We start from the raw sequence: 16,487 nt of genomic DNA, 5'->3' as shown, positions 1-16,487 counted from the left end.
TTCTAAGGGATAGGATTTATGAACACCTAGAGAATCATGGACCGATTAGGGACAGCCAGCGTGGCTTTGTGAAGGGAAGATCTTGCCTCACAAGCCTGATAGAGTTCTTTGAGGAGGTAACCAGGAAGATTGATGAGGGCAGTGTGGTGGATGTGGTTTACATGGATTTTAGTAAGGCGTTTGATAAGGTTCCTCATGGTAGGCTTCTTCAGAAGGTCAGAGGCCAAGGGATCCAAGGAGGCTTGGCTGTGTGGATTAGGAATTGGCTTGCATGTAGAAAGCAGAGGGTTATGGTGGAAGGTGCCCTCGGATTGGAAGGCAGTGACTGGTGGTGTCCCGCAGGGATCGGTTCTGGGACCTCTACTTTTTGTGATATTTATAGATGACTTAGATGAGGGGGTGGAGGGCTGGGTTAGTAAGTTTGCGGCTGACACTAAGATAGGCGGTGTTGTGGATAGTGTGGAGGGCTATCGGAGCTTACAGAGGGATATTGATAGGATGCAGAGCTGGGCTGACAAGTGGCAGATGGAGTTCAATTCGGAGAAGTGTGAGGTGGTACACTTTGGAAGGACAAACTCCAGGGCAGAGTACTGGGTGAATGGCAAGGTACTTGGCAGTGTGGAGGAGCAGAGGGATCTGGGGGTTCATATTCACAGTTCATTGAAAGTTGCCTCACAGGTGGAAAGAGCAGTTAAGAAGGCCAATGGGATATTGGCTTTCATAAATCGCGGGATTGAGTTTAAGAGCCGCGAGGTGATGATGCAGCTTTACAAAACTCTAGTTAGGCCACACTTAGAGTACTGTGTTCAGTTCTGGTCGCCTCATTATAGGAAGGATGTGGAGGCGTTGGAGAGGGTGCAGAGGAGATTTACCAGGATGCTGCCTGGATTGGAGAGTATTGAATATGAGGAGAGGCTTAAGGTGCTAGGGCTTTATTCACTGGAAAGGAGGAGGATGAGAGGAGACATGATAAGAGGTATATAAAATACTGAGAGGAATAGATAGAGTAGACAGTCAGCGCCTCCTTCCCAGGGCACCAGTGCTCAAGACGAGAGGGCATGGCTTTAAGGTTATGGGTGGGAGGTTCAGGGGAGATGTCAGGGGGAGGTTTTTCACCCAGAGAGTGGTTGGTGCATGGAATGCACTGCCTGGGGTGGTGGTGGAGGCAGATACATTGAACAGGTTCAAGAGCTTGTTGGATAGGCATATGGAGGAGTGTAGGATGGGGGGATATGCGGGAGGAAGGGGTTAGGTAGTGTGAGGGTGGTTTGATGGACGGCACAACATGGTGGGCCGAAGGGCCTGTTTTGTGCTGTATGGTTCTATGGTTCTATTTCAGTTTAACATCCTGAACCTTGCTCTGATAAAATGCCATGAATGTAAATTATTTCAGTCTGCACACACACTTAATTTGCTGAGTATTTCAAGCATTTTTTTGTTCTGTTACAGATTTTCTGCATCTGTGGTACTTTTTCTCCTTATTTCACTTTTGGATTTTTAACTTGCATTGTTGGATCCTGGTTTTAGATAATCTCACAATGAAAATATTTTCCTCAAATATAGCCGAACCAATGTACTGATAATTTTAAATAATTCTAAGAGGTGTTCTTTGTCTTATTTCCAAAGTAAAGCCCCAGTCTCTACATTCTGATGCCATCCTTTTTCACTTTCTCCAGTGTTATAATGTCCTTCTATAACACAGGCACCTGAATGCTGCATAGTGCTTTGTGATTTGACCAGTGCTCTTGTACAGTTTAAAATCACTATCTTTAATTTATTTGTCTCAAAATAAATCCCAGTTCTCTGTTTGCTTTTTAATTGCTTTCCTGACTAAGTGATGCTTTTAATGTTTTATTCACCTGTTACTGTTTTTCTCTGTATGCATTCAGTTATTGTTTTCCTGTTTTTAGATGTTAATTGGATTAGCAGGCTATCTGACTGGATATGATGGTACCTTCCCCTTTAAGAAACCTGGAGACAAGTATGAGCACCACCACTACTATGGCATGAGAGCGGTAAGGAATGTAGACTGAACAAATGGGCAGGATGTTCTTAGAATATAGAACAGTACAGCACAGGAACAAGCCCTTCGGCCCACGATGTCTGTACTGAGCATGATGCCACATTAAATTAATCCCTTCTGCCTGCACGTGATCCATATCCCTCCATTCACTGCATATTTATGTGCCTATTTAAAAGCCCCTTGAACGCCACTATCATATCTGTTTCTGCTACCACCCTTGACAGCACATCCCAGGCACCTACCAGTCTCTGTAAATAAAAGCTTGCTCTGCACATCCTCTTTAAACTTTCCTCCTCTCACCTTAAAGCCCTCCAGTAGTCGACGTTTCTACCCTGGAAAAAAGATTCTGACTATCTACCCTTTCTATGCTTCTCATAATTTTATAAACTTCTATCAGGTCTCCCCTCAACCTCCGATGCTCCAGAGAAATCAACCCAAGTTTGTCCAACCTCTCCTTGTAGCTAATCCCCTTTAATCCAAGCAACATCCTGGTGAACCTCTTCTGAACTCTCTCCAAAGCCTCCACATCCTTCCTGTAATGGGGCGACCAGAACTGTCTTATACCTAAAATGTAGATACCTTCATGAGGAAGAGGGGCAGAGAGGTACCAGTCAGTTGTCTTATTAAGATGCGTACTTGCATAATCAGTGTAGGATGCAGACATTGCTGTGAAGGATATTTTCCAAACAAAAGTGCACTGAAAATGCTGAAGTTTCCTGGTTTAGCTTTCATTTTTGTAATTGTCTGACAAAAGAATTTAAGTGCTCATTATGTACATCAGTTTTCATCAGATTTCAAGATGATATCCTCTTGATATTGTTGGTGTGAGGCCACACTTGGAGTATTGTGTACAGATCTGATCACCACTGTATAGGAAGGATGTGATTAAGCTAGAGAGGGTGCAGAAAAGATTCACAAGGACGTTGCCGGGATTGGAGGGTTTGAGTTATGACGAGATATTGGACAGGCTGGGTTTGTTTTCCCTGGAGCGAAGGAGGCTGAGGGGTGACCTTTTAGAGGTCTATAAAATTATGAGGGGCACAGATAAGGTAGATGGTCACAGTCTTTTTCCCAGGGTTTGGAAATCTAAAGCTGGAGAGCACAGGTTTAAGGTGAGAGGGGAAAAATTTAAAGGGGATCTGAGCGGTAAGTTTTTCACACAGAGGGTGTTATATGGAATGAATTGCTAGAGGAGGTGGTAGAATTAGGTAAAATTACAATGTTTAAAAGATAATCAGATAGATTCATGGATAGGAGAGGTTTGGAGGGATATGAGCCAAATGCAGGCAAATGGAATTTAGCACAGATAGGCATCTTGGTTGGCGTGGATGAGTTGGCTGAAGGTTCTATTTACGTGTTGTGTAACTCTGTGAATCTATGATATTTGCATCCATTAGTGTAGTTTCCACAGACTGGTTGCTATTTTCACATTTCTCATGTTAACCTGTTCTTTTTCTGTCTTGTGTGCGCTTCCTTCCTAATATCTCCAGCTCTGTGCAACCTTGGGTTCCTCTCTTGTTCCCTTTGCGTATCTCATTGTTTTGGAGCTGACCAGGTCACTTACTGCTGCACTTCTTGCTGCTGTTATTTTGATATTTGGTAAGTTTCTCACTGATTATATTTGAATATCTTGCACAGCCTATTATAGTATAATTGGAGATATTCTGATTATATGGGGGTGTACATTTAAACAGTAATTTTTGTTTCTTGTGTGAGTATATAGAGTCGTGCAGCACAGAAACAGCCCTTTTGGCCCACCGTGTCTGTGTTGACCATCATGCTCATCTAAACCAAACCTACTTGCCTGCTTTAATACCCTCAATGGTCATTCAGGTACTTGTCCAGATGCTTCTCAAATGTTGTTACTGTTCTTGGCACCTCCAGCTCTCCTGGCAGTTCATTCCAGATACCAAACACTTATTGTGTTAAAAAAAAATTTACCCCTCGGATTTTCATTAAACCTCTGCCGGCTCACACCTTAAGCCTTTGCCTTCTAGTTTTTGACATCCCTAGCAAGGGAAACAGACTCTGGCTATCTACCCCATCTATGCCTCTCATAATTTTATATATAGTCATAGAGCAATACAGCATGGATACAGGCCCTTTCCACGGTGCCCACCCAGTTAGTCCCAATTTCCTGTGTTCGTCCCATATCCCTCTAAGCCCTGCCTCTCCATGTACCTGTCCTAGTGCTTCTTAAATGATACTATTATACAGTACCTGCCTCAACCACTTCTTCTGGCAGCTCATTCCATATACTCTCCACCCTCTGCATGGAAAAGTTGCCCCTTGGGTCCCTTTTAAATCTTTCCTCTCTCACCCTAAACCTATGTCCCCTACCCTGGGGAAAAAACTGTTACCATACACTTTATCTATTTCTCTAATAATATTAAACATTTCTATAAGGGCGTCCTTCGTTCTCCTGCATTCCAAGGAATAAAGACCTAGCCTGGCTAACCTCTCCCTATAACTCTAAGTTGGTTTATTATTGTCACATGTACCCAGATACAGTGAAAAACTTGTCTTGCATGCTATCCATACAGATCAATTCATTACATAGTGCATCAAAGTAGTACAAGGTAAAAACAATAGATTCAGTAGAACGACTGTAATAGAAGTAATGAGTGGATCTGCAAAGAACAGTTTGCAACGAGTTGCCACAGTCCAGCGCCATCTTGGGAAGATTTGAATTCCTGGCAACATCCTCGTAAATCTTCTCTGCGCTCTTTCCAGTTTCACCATGTCTTTCCTATGATAACCAAAACTGTACGCAGTACTCCAAGTGTGGCCTCACCAACGACTTATACAACTGGAACATAAAACCTCTATGTCACCTCTCGGGATCCTTTGCTTCAGGGAAAATTAACCCAGTCTATCTATTCTCTCCTGATAACTTAAGCCCTCGAATCCAGGCAACTCCTTGTGAATCTTTTCTGCAACCTCTCTAGCTTAATCACATATTCCCTGTAGTGCAGTGACCAGAAATGCACACAATACTCCAAGTACGACCTAACTAATGTTTTGTACGACTGTAATTTGTGCTCAATGCCTCGGCCGATGAAGGCCAGCACACCCTACGTCTTCTTCACCACCCTGTATACGATTGTAACCATTTTCAAGGAATATGTAGTTGTACTCCTAGGTCTCTCTTTTCAACAGCACTCCCCAGGGCCCTGCCATTTACTGTGTCTGTCCTGTCCTTGTTTAAATTCCCGAAATATATCACTCTGCACTAATCTGTATTAAAGAAGAGGTGGTAGAGGCAGGTACAATTACAATATTTAATTTAACGTCTCAGAAGCATTTGGACAGGTTCATGGATCGGAGAAGTTTAGAGGGATATGCACAAAATGTGGGCAAATGGGATTAGCTTGCATAAACATCTTGGTTGGCATGGACAAATTGGGCTAAAGGGCTTGTTTCTGTGCTGTACAACTTGATTAATATAAATCTATAAATTCTATCCGCCATTCCTTTGCCCACTTTCCCAGTTGATCAATATCTTGTTTAAATCTTAGACAAACTTCTTTGTGTTTAGGATACAACCAATTTTGTTGTCATTTGCAAACTTACTAATCATGCCACCTATATTCCCATCCAGATCTTTAACATATCTGACAAACAACAGAGGACCAAGCACTGATCACTGTGGTACACTACTGGTCACATGCCTCCAATCTGAGAAACAACCATGCACTACCCCAACTTGTGCCGCCAGCCACCAAACCAGTTTTGTATCCAGTTGGCTAGCTCACCCTGGATATCGTATGATCCAACCTTCTGGACAGGCTTACTGTGAGGGACCTCGTCTAAGTCCTTGCTAGAGTCCATGTAGACAACATCTGCCACCCTGCCCTCATCGATCATCTTGGTCACCTCTTCAAAAAAAATTTTATTCATACTGGCCACCCTCTTGTTAATATGAGAAGGTAGGATCACTCAAGGGCAAAGAAGGGAATTTATGCCTGGATCCAGAGGAAGTGGCTGAGGTATTCACCAAGAGGAGGCTAGGGAGATCAGTGTGGGGTATGCTCATATTCTAGGGCATATTGATACCAAGAAAGAGGAGGTGCTGGGTCTCTTGAAAAACATTATCCACCTTAAAGTCCCCAGGCCCTGAAGGGATCTATCCCAGGTTATTGAGAGAGGCAAGAGAGGACATTGCTGAGGCCTTAACAGAGATCTTTGTATCCTCTCTAGCCACAGGCAAGGTCACAGAGGATTAGACAGTAGCCAATGTTGTTCCTTTGTTTATGAAAGGCAATAGGGATAATCCAGCCAATTATAGGGTGGTGAGCCTTACGTCAGTGCTAGGGAAGCTATCAGAGAGGTTTCTTAGGGATAGTATGGATTTATTAGATTTAGTCAGCATGGCTTTGTGCAGGGCAGATCATTTCTTACGAGCTTGATTGAATTTTTTGACGAGGTTACAAAGGTGATTGGTGAGCACAGAGCAGTGGATGTTGTCTACATGGACTTTGGTAAGGCACCTGACAATGTTCTTCATGATAAGCTGATCCAGAATATTAAAAGACATGGGATCTGCAGTGAAAAAATTGGCTTGGCCATAGAAGACAGGCTGGTGGTGAGGGGTGTTATTCTGACTGGAGGTCTGTGACCAGTGGTGTTCCACAGGGATCAGTGCATGACCTCTGTTGTTTGTGATATATATTAAATGATTTGGACAAAAATGTAGGTAGGCTGATTAGTAAGTTTGCAGATGACACAGAAATTGGTGGAGTTGTAGATAGTGAAGGATACTGCAGGATATAGATCAATTGGAGATCTGGGCAGAGAAATGACAGATGGAGTTTAATCCAGAGCAGTGTTAGCTGTTGCACTTTGGGGGGGGGGGGGGGTGGCGGTGGTGGAGGTGGGTGGGTCAGAGAGTCATATAACACGGAAACAGGCTCTTTGGCCCAACTTGTCCATGCCAACCAAGCTTCCCATCTAAGCTAGTCCCATTTGCCTGCATTTGGCCCATATGACTTTTAAATTTTATTATTCGTGCTTCAACTACTTCCTCTGGCAGCTCGTTCCATATACGTATCATCTCTGTGTGAAAAAGTTGTCCCTTAGGTTCCTAAAAAATCTTTCCCCTCTCTCTTAACCTAAGCCCTCTAGTTCTTGATTCCCTAACCATGGGAAAAAGACTGCATTCACCCTATCTATGCCCCTCTCAATTTTATACCCCACTATCAGATCAAATGTAAGTGGAAAGTATACAGTAAATGGCAGGACCCTGAAGAGAATTGATGCACAGAGGGATCTTGGGGTGCAGGTCTAAAGTTCTCTGAAAGTGGCAACACAAGTAGGATGGTAAAAAATTTGTACAACATGCTTGCCTTCATTGGTTGGGGCACTGAGTATAAAAGTTGGGAAGTCATGTGGAGCTGTATAAAACTTTGTTTTGGCCACATTTGGAGTACTGTGCAGTAAGTGGTTGCCCCATTACAGGAAGGATGTGGAGGCTTGGGAGAGGGTGCAGAAGAGGTTCACCAGAATGTTGCCTGGATCAGAAAGTATTAGCTATAAGGAGAGGTTGGACAAGCTTGTATTGTTTTCCCCAGAGCATTGGAGGCTGAGGGGAAACCTGATAGAAGTTCATAAAGTAATGAGAGGCATAGATTGGATAGACAGAGTCTGTTTCTCAGGATGGAAGTGCCAAATACTAGATGGCATAGCTTTAAGTTGAGAAGGAGATGAGCGAGGCAAGTTTTTTTTTATATACTTTGCTTCAGTATTCACCAGAGAGAGAGACCTTGATGAGTGTGAGGATGGTGTATGACAGACTGATATGCTAGGGCATGTTGATGCGAGAAAAGAGGATGTGCTGGAACTATTGAAGACATTAGGATAGATAAGTCACTGGGGCCAGACTGGATATATCCAAGATTATTATGGGAAGCTAGGGAAGAGATTGCTGCACCTTTGGTGACAATCTTCGCGTCCTCACTGGCCACAGGAGTAGTGCCAGATGATTGGAGGGTGGCAAATGTTGTTCCTTTGTTTAAGAAAGGGAGTAGGGATAACCCTGGGCATTACAGACCAGTGAGTCTTACTTCATTGGTGGGAAAATTACTGGAGAAGATTCTTAGAGACAGGATTTATGGGCATTTGGCGAAGCATAGGCTGATTAGGTACAGTCAGCATGGCTTTGTGAGGGACAAGTCGTGCCTCACGAGCCTGATTGAATTCTTTGAGGATGTGACAAAGCACATTGATGAAGGTAGAGCAGTGGATGTGGTGTACATGGATTTTAGTAAGGTGTTTGATAAGGTTCCTCATGAAAGGCTTATTCAGAAAGTCAGGAGGCATGGGATCCAGGGAAACTTGGCTGTGTGGATTCAGAATTGGTTCATCCATAGAAGACAAAGGGTGGTGGTAGATGGAGCATATTCTGCCTGGAGGTCAGTGACCAGTGGTGTTCTGCAGGGATCTTGTCTGGGACCACTGCTCTTTGTGATTTTTATAAATGACTTGGATGAGGATGTGGAAGGGCAGGTTAGTAAGTTTGCTGATGATACAAAGGTTGGTGGTGTTGTGGACAGTGTAGAAGGTTGCTGTAGGTTACAACAGGATGTTGACAGAATGCATAGCTGGGCTAAGAAGTGGCAGATGGAGTTCAACCTGGATAAGTGTGAAGTGATACACTTCAGGAGATCGAATTTGAAGGCAGAATACAAGGTTAATGGCAGGACTCTTAGCAGTGTGGAGGAACAGAGGAATCTTGGGGTCCACGTCCATAGATCCCTCAAGGTTGCCACGAAGGTCGATAGGGTTGTTAAGAAGGTATATGGAGTGTTGGCCTTTATTAGTCAGGGTATTGAGTTCAAGAGCCGCGAGGTGATGTTGCAGCTCTATAGAACTCTGGTCAGATCACACTTGGAATATTGTGTTCAGTTCTGGTCGTCTCATTATAGAAAGGATGTGGAAGCTTCAGAGAGGGTGCAGAGATGATTTACCAGGATGTTGCCAGTGAGCTAGGGCTTTTCTCTTTGGCGAGAAGGAGGATGCGAGGTGACTTGATAGGGGTGTACAAGATGATAAGACGCATAGATCGAGTGGACAGTCAGAGACCTTTTCCCAGTGCGACAATGGCTAAAACGAGGGGACATAATTTTAAGGTGATTGGAGGAAGGTATAAGGGGATGTCAGGGGTAAGTTTTTTACACAGAGAGTGGTGGGTGTGTGGAACGCACTGCCAGCAGAGGTTGTGGGGGCAGATGCATTAGGGACATTTAAAAGACTCTTAGATATACTCATGAATGATAGAGAAATGCAGGGCTATATGTGAGGGAGGGGTTAGATAGATCTTGGAGCAGGATAAAATGTCGGCACAACATTGTGGGCCGAAGGGCCTGTACTGTGTTGAGGTGTTCTATGTTCTATACAGAGAGTCGTAGGTGCTAGAATGCACAGCCAGGGGGTGTGGTAGAAGCAGATACGATAGTGATGTTTAAGAGGCATTTAGTAAGGTATGTTGACATGTAGGGAATGCAGGGAATATAGATTATGTGCAGGCAAATGGGATTAGTTTAATTTGACATCATGGTTGGCATAGATATCGTGAGCTGAAGGGCCTGTTCCTGTGCTGGAGAAATAAAAGACTGCAGATGCTGGAATCTAGATGAAAAACATGATGATGCTGGAGGAACTCAGCAGGCCAGGCAGCATCCGTGGAGAAATGCAGGCGGTCAACGTTTTGGGTCATCGACCACCTGCTTTTCTCTACGGATGCTGCCTGGCCTGCTGAGTTCCTCCAGCGTCATCGTGTTTTTCATCTGTTCCTATACTGTCCTGTTCTTTGTTCTAAAACTCGCCAAATTTGTGAGACACCACTTCTCACTCACAAAGCCATGCTGACTATCCCTAATCAGTCCTTGATACCTTTGATCAGTTCTACAGTCCAAATGTAAATAAAATCCTTCCCTCAAAATTCTTTCCAATAACTATCCCACCACTGATGTAAGGCTCACTGGCCTGCAGTTCACTGGGTTATCACGGCCTGCTGCCCTTTTTAAATAAAGGAACAATATTAGCTGTCCTCTTTTGCTACCTCAGCTTTGGCTAATGAAATGACAAAAATCTTCTTCTGGGCCCCAGGGATCTCTTTCCTTGCTTCCCATAACACTCCAGGATACACCTGGTCAGACTGTGGAGATTTATCCACCTTTATGTGTTTCAGACCTCCAACACCACCGCCTTCATAATGTTGATATGCTCCAGGATATCCCTATTCCCTGAACTCATGAGTTTCCATGTCCTTCTCCACAGTAAACATATCTGCCTGCATTAGGTCCATCTCCCTCTGTACCTCTCTTAGATACAATTACAACATTTAAAAGGCATTTGGACAGGTACTTAGATCTGTCCAAATGCCTTTTAAATGTTGTAATTGTATCTGCCTCTACCAGTTCCTCTGGCTGATCATTCCAGATAACCACCACTCTCTGTGGGGGGAAAAACTACCTCTCAGATCTCCTTTAAATTTCTCGCCTCTCACCTTAAACCCATGCCCTCTAGCTCTAGACTCCCCTGTCCTACGGAACAGGCTCTGACTATCCGTATTGTCTATGGATAGCAGAGGTTTAGAGGGCTATGAGCTAAACTTGGGCAGATGGGACTAGGTCGCTGGGCAACACAGTTGACATGGATGACTTGGGGTGAAGGGCCTGATTCCATGCTCTGACTCTATGTTCCCCATAATTTTATAAACCTCTCTCAGCATCCTACTTTCTAGTGAGAGTAAACCCAGCCTAATCAATTTCTCCTGATAACTACATACATCCATTCCAGGCAACATCCTGGCAAATGTCTTCTGCACTCTCACCATCACTTCCTGTACTGTGCCTCAGAACAGTACACAATGCTCCAAATGCGCCCTGACCAATGTTTTATACAGTTGCAACATGATATCTCTTATACTTGATGCCTTGGCTATCAATGCAAGCAACCAAATACCTTCTTCACTAGCTTATCCACCTGTGTTGCCACTTTCAGCAAGCTATGGACTTGCAACCCAAGGTCTCTCTTTATGTCAAGCTCCTTGGGACCCTGTCATTTTCTTTGCCTCCTTCCAGAACTGGACTTTCCAAAGTTCATTACTGTACACCTGTTGTGATTAAGTTCCATTTGCCACAACTCCTCCTAACTTTCTAGCTGATCTATGTCCTGCATTATCCTAAAACAATTTTTTTTTGCTATCTACAACTCCAGCAAGTTTCCTCTCATCTACAAATTTACTGATCTTCGAGCACAAACAAACAAATGCCTGAAGGAACTCAGTGGGTCAGGCAGTATCTGTGGATAAAAATGGACAGTTGACATTTCGGGAAGAGAACATTCACTTGACTGGAATTCCAAATCATATATTACAGACATGTCAGTCTCAGGGTTTGCTGAATCTTGGTGCCAGTGGTGATACTCAGTTCTTGTTTAATACTTCATTGGTTCCAGCCTTGATCTTTGTTACTGATTTCCGGTTAGAAAAATAGCCATCCACCATTATCCCACCACCAAGCCAATTTTGGATCCAGTTTCAAGTTTTTCATCTGGAATTAGCATTTTGAGTTGTCTTCTGTCCCACTTTGTTGCCCTGCTTTATAAGGACACACTCTTTTTCTGATCTGGTAGAAACATAGAAAACCTAAGCACAATTGAGGCCTTTCGGCCCACAAAGCTGTGCCGAATATGTCCCTACCTTAGAAATTACTAGGCTTACCCATAGCCCTCTATTTTTCTCAGCTCCATGTACCTATCCAAAAGTCTCTTAAAAACCCTATTGTATCCGCTTCCACCACCGTTGCCAGTAGTCCATTTGACGCACTCACCACTCTCTGAGTAAAAAACTTACCCCTGACATCTCCTCTATACCTACTCCCTAGCACCTTAAACCTATGTCCTTTTGTGGCAACCATTTCAGCCCTGGGGAAAAGCCTCTGACTATCTACCCGATCAATGCCTCTCATCATCTTATATACTTCTATCAGGTCCCCCCTCAACCTCCGTCGCTCCAAGGAGAAAAGGCCGAGTTCCCTCAACCTGCTTTCATAAGGCATGCTCCGCATTCCAGGCAGCATCCTTGTAAATCTCTCCTGCACCCTTTCTATGGCTTCCACATCCTTCCTGTAGTGAGGTGACCAGAACTGAGCACAGTACTCCAAGTGGAGTCTGACCAGGGTCCTATATAGCTACAACAATACCTCTCGGCTCCTAAATTCAATTCCACGGTTGATGAAGGACAATACACCATATGCCACCTTAACCACAGAGTCAACCTGTGCAGCTGCTTTGAGTGTCCTATGGACTCGGACCCCAAGATCCCTCTGATCCTCACACACTGCCAAGAGTCCTACCATTAATACTATACTCTGCCATCATATTTGACCTACCAAAATGAACCACTTCACACTTATCTGGGTTAAACTGCATCTGCCACTTCTCAGCCCAACTTTGCATCCTATCTATGTCCCACTGTGACAGCCCTCTATACTATCCACAACGCATCCAACCTTTGTGTCATCCGCAGACTTACTAACCCATCCCTCCACTTCCTCATCCAGGTCGTAAGATCACAAATAGTAAGGGTCCCAGTACAGACCCCTGAGGTGTACCACTGGTCACCGACGTCCATGCAGAATACGACCCTTCAACAACCACTCTTTGGCTTCCGTGGGCCAACCAGTTCTGGATCCACATTGCAATGTTCCGTTGGATCCCATGCCTCCTTACTTTCTCAATAAGCTTGCATGGGGTACCTTATCAAATGCCTTGCTGAAATCCATATACACTACATCTACTGCTCTCCCTTCATCAATGTGTTTAGTCACATCCTCAAAAAATTTAATCAGGCTCGTAAGGCAGGACCTGCCGTTGACAAAGCCATGCTGACTATTCCTAATCATATTATACTTCTCCAAATGTTCATAAATCCTGCCTCTCAGGATCTTCTGCATCAGTTACCAACCGCTGAGGTAAGACTCACCGGTCTATAATTTCCTGGGCTATCTCTACTCCCTTTCTTGAATAAGGGAACAACATCCACCACCCTCCAATCTTCTGGAACCTCTCCTGTCTCCATTGATGATGCAAAGATCATCGTCAGAGGCTCCGCAATCTCCTCCCCTGCCTCCCACAGCAGCTTGGGGTACAGCTCATCTGGTCCCAGTGACTTATCCAACTTAATGCTTTCCAAAAGTTTCAGCATCTCCTCTTTCTTAATATCTACATGCTCAAGCTTTTCAGCCTGCTGCAAGTCCTCACCACAATCACCAAGATCTTTTTCCATAGTGAATACTGATGTAAAGTATTCATTAAGTACCTCCGCTATTTCTTCCGGATCCATACACACTTTCCCACTGCTGCTCTTGATCGGCCCTATTCTTTTGCATCTTATCCTCTTGCTCTTCACATACTTGTAGAATGCCTTGGGGTTTTCCTTAATCCTGCTCGCCAAGGTCTTCTCGTGTCCCCTTCTGGCTCCTAATTTCCTTCTTAAGCTCCTTCCTGTTAGCCTTATACTCTTCCAGATCTCTAACGTTACCTAGCTTTCTGTACCTTTTGTAAGCTTTTCTTTTCCTTTTGTCTAGATTTATTATAGCCTTTGTACACCATGGTTCCTGTATCCTCTTGTGACTCCCGTCTCATTGGAACATGCCTATGCAGAACTCCACACAAATATCCCCTGAATATTTGCTACATTTCTTCCGTACTTTTCCCTTTGAATATTTGTTTCCAATTTAAGCTTCCAATTTCCTGCCTGAGAGCCTCATAATTCCCTTCACTCCAATTAAACTCCTTTCTAGTCTGTCTGTTCCAATCGCTCTCCAGTGCTAACGTAAAGGAGATAGAATTATGATCACTATCTCCAAAATGCTCTCCCACTGAGAGATCTGACACCTGACCAGGTTCATTTCCCAATACCAAATCAAGCACAGCCTCTCCTCTTGTAGGCTTATCTACATATTGTGTCAAGAATCCTTCCTGAACACTCCTAACAAAATCCACCCCATCTAAACCCCTCACTGTATGGAGATGCCAATCGATATTTGGAAAATTAAAATCTCCCATCACAACAACTCTGTTATTATCACACCTTTCTAGGATCTGCTTCCCTATGAGTAGTAAAGTTATTGAGCCCTTCCTGTTCCTAACCTCCACCCACAGAGACTCTGTAGATAGTCCCTCCATGACGTCCACCTTTTCTGCAGCCGTGGCACTATCTCTGATCAACAGTGCCACTCTCCCACCTCTTTTGCCTCCTTCCCTGTCCTTTCTGAAACATCTAAAACCCAGCACTTGAAGTAACCATTCCAGTCCCTGAGCCATCCAAGTCTCTGTAATGGCCACCACATCGTAGCTCCAAGTACTTATCCAAGCTCTAAGCTCATCCGCCTTGTTCACTATACTCCTTGCGTTAAAATAGACACATCTCAAACCGGTCTTAGCATGTCCCTTCTCTATCACCTGCCTATCCTCCCTCTCGTACCAACTACAAGTTTTCTCTATTTGAGAGCCAAACACCTCTTCCCCAGTCTCTCCAGTTCAGATCCCACCCCCCAACAACTCCCCCCAGTAGCCTTAGTGAACCTCCCCGCCAGGATATTGGTCCCCCTGGGATTCAAGTGCAACCCGTCCTCTTTGTACAGGTCATATCTGCCCCAAAAGAGGCTACAATGATCCAAAAATCTGAATCCCTGCCCCTTACTCCAATCCCTCAGCCACACATTTAACCTCCACCTCATTCTATTCCTGTACTCACTGTCACGTGGCACAGGCAATAATCCTGAAATTACTACCTTTGAGGTCCTGCTTCTCAATTTCCTTCCTAACTCCCTATAGTCTTTTTTCAGGACCTCATTCCCTTTTCCTACCTATGTCGTTGGTGCCAATATGTACCATGACCTCTGGCTGTTCTCCCTCCATCTGCAGGATATCTTGGACGCGATCTGAAACATCCCGGACCCTGGCACCTGGGAGGCAAACTACCTTCTGAGTTTCTCTCCTGCGTCCACAGAATCACCTGTCTGCCCCCCTAACTATAGAGTCCCCTATCACTAGTGCTGTCCTCTCTTCTTCCCTACCCTTCTGAGCTACAGGGCCGGACTTTGTGCCAGAGACACTGCCACTGTTGCTTCCCCCAGGTAGGCTGTCTCCCCCAGCAGTACTCAAGCAGGAGTACTTATTGTCAAGGGGTACAGCCACGGGGTACTCTCTAGTACCTGACTATTCTCCTTCCCCCTCCTGACTGTGACCCACTTGCCTGACTCCCGTGGCCCCGGTGTGACCCGTGACCTGGTGTGATCTTGCTGATAAATTGAGAGAGGAGTGAAGACTGAAGGTACAACAGATTTGCAGAAGGATTTGGCGAAGTCCTCCAATTATTCGGTACAAAATTGATAAGATTTGCATGACCTGATGAAAGGTCTCAACCCGAAATGTCGACTATCCATTGCCCTCCATAGATGCTGCCTGACCTGCTGAGTTCCTCCAGGATTTTGTGTGTTACTCCAGGGCCCTGCCATTTACTGTGCAAGTCCTGCCCCAAATACAAAATCTTGCACTTGTCTGAGTTAAATTCCTCCTGCCATGCGTTGGTCCACTTTCCCAGTTCATCTAGATTCTGTTGTAATCTTAGATAACCTTCTTCACTGTCCACTACACCACCAATTTAGGTGTCATCTGCAATACAGATGACAAACAACAGTGATCTCAGCACAGATTCCTGTGGCACATCACAGGTCAGAGGCCAATCTGAATAACAACCCTCCATTACCACCCTCTGTCTTCTTCTACCAAGCCTATTTTGTATCCAATTGGCTAGCTCACCCTGAATCCCATGTGATCTAACCTTCTGGACCAGCCTACCATGTTGGACCTTGTCAAAGGCCTTGCTAAGGGTGAAGGTGAAGACAGGCTGGAAGGTGACAAGTGGAGACACAAGAGATTGCTGATGCTGGAATCTGGAGCAAAAACAAACTGCTTGAGGAACTCAGTGGGTCAAGCAGTTTCTGTGAGGAGAAAGGCCTTGCCGGTGTTTCAGGTTGAGACCCTGAATCGGGACTGCGATTGGAGAGGGAAGATATCTGGTATAAAGAGAGGCGTTGGGTGAGACAATGGCCAGTGGGTGATAGGTGGGCCGAGGAGGGGCAAGGGATGATGTGCAGAAGGAGCTGAAGGGGGAAGGGGCATGGAGCTAGGAGAGAGGCAGGTGGGTGATTGGTGGTTGCTGGATAGGAGAGGAAAAAAAGGGCAAATGGTGAAGGTGGTGACAGAGGCAAGAGGGTGGTAGATGGGGACACAAAGGTTAGAAGTGCTGGAATCTGATAAGTAATTAAGCTGATAATGGGAACCATTCAAGGGAGTTATGAAGGGGATGCGGCATGTAGTATGTGTGGATGGAACCAGGAGTAAGGAGGGGAACAAAAATGGGTGATGGGCTGGAGGGGGGATATAGGGAGTG

At 44.8% G+C, this 16,487-nt stretch overlaps 1 protein-coding gene across 1 annotated transcript in view; it reads left to right on the top strand.

Annotated features, from left to right (window-relative positions):
• pomt2 (protein-O-mannosyltransferase 2) overlaps positions 1-16,487 on the top strand; it is a 185,204-nt gene that overhangs the window by 63,885 nt on the left and 104,832 nt on the right. Inside the window, exons 2-3 of the mRNA XM_052021379.1 lie at positions 1,911-2,015; positions 3,514-3,622. Coding sequence (XP_051877339.1) covers positions 1,911-2,015; positions 3,514-3,622 — 214 coding nt within the window. The remainder of the gene's footprint in view (positions 1-1,910; positions 2,016-3,513; positions 3,623-16,487) is intronic.

The sequence above is a fragment of the Pristis pectinata genome, chromosome 1 (assembly GCF_009764475.1).
Source record: "Pristis pectinata isolate sPriPec2 chromosome 1, sPriPec2.1.pri, whole genome shotgun sequence".
In the NCBI taxonomy this organism is placed as follows: Eukaryota; Metazoa; Chordata; class Chondrichthyes; order Rhinopristiformes; family Pristidae; genus Pristis; species Pristis pectinata.
This window is presented reverse-complemented; position numbering and strand designations above follow the sequence as displayed.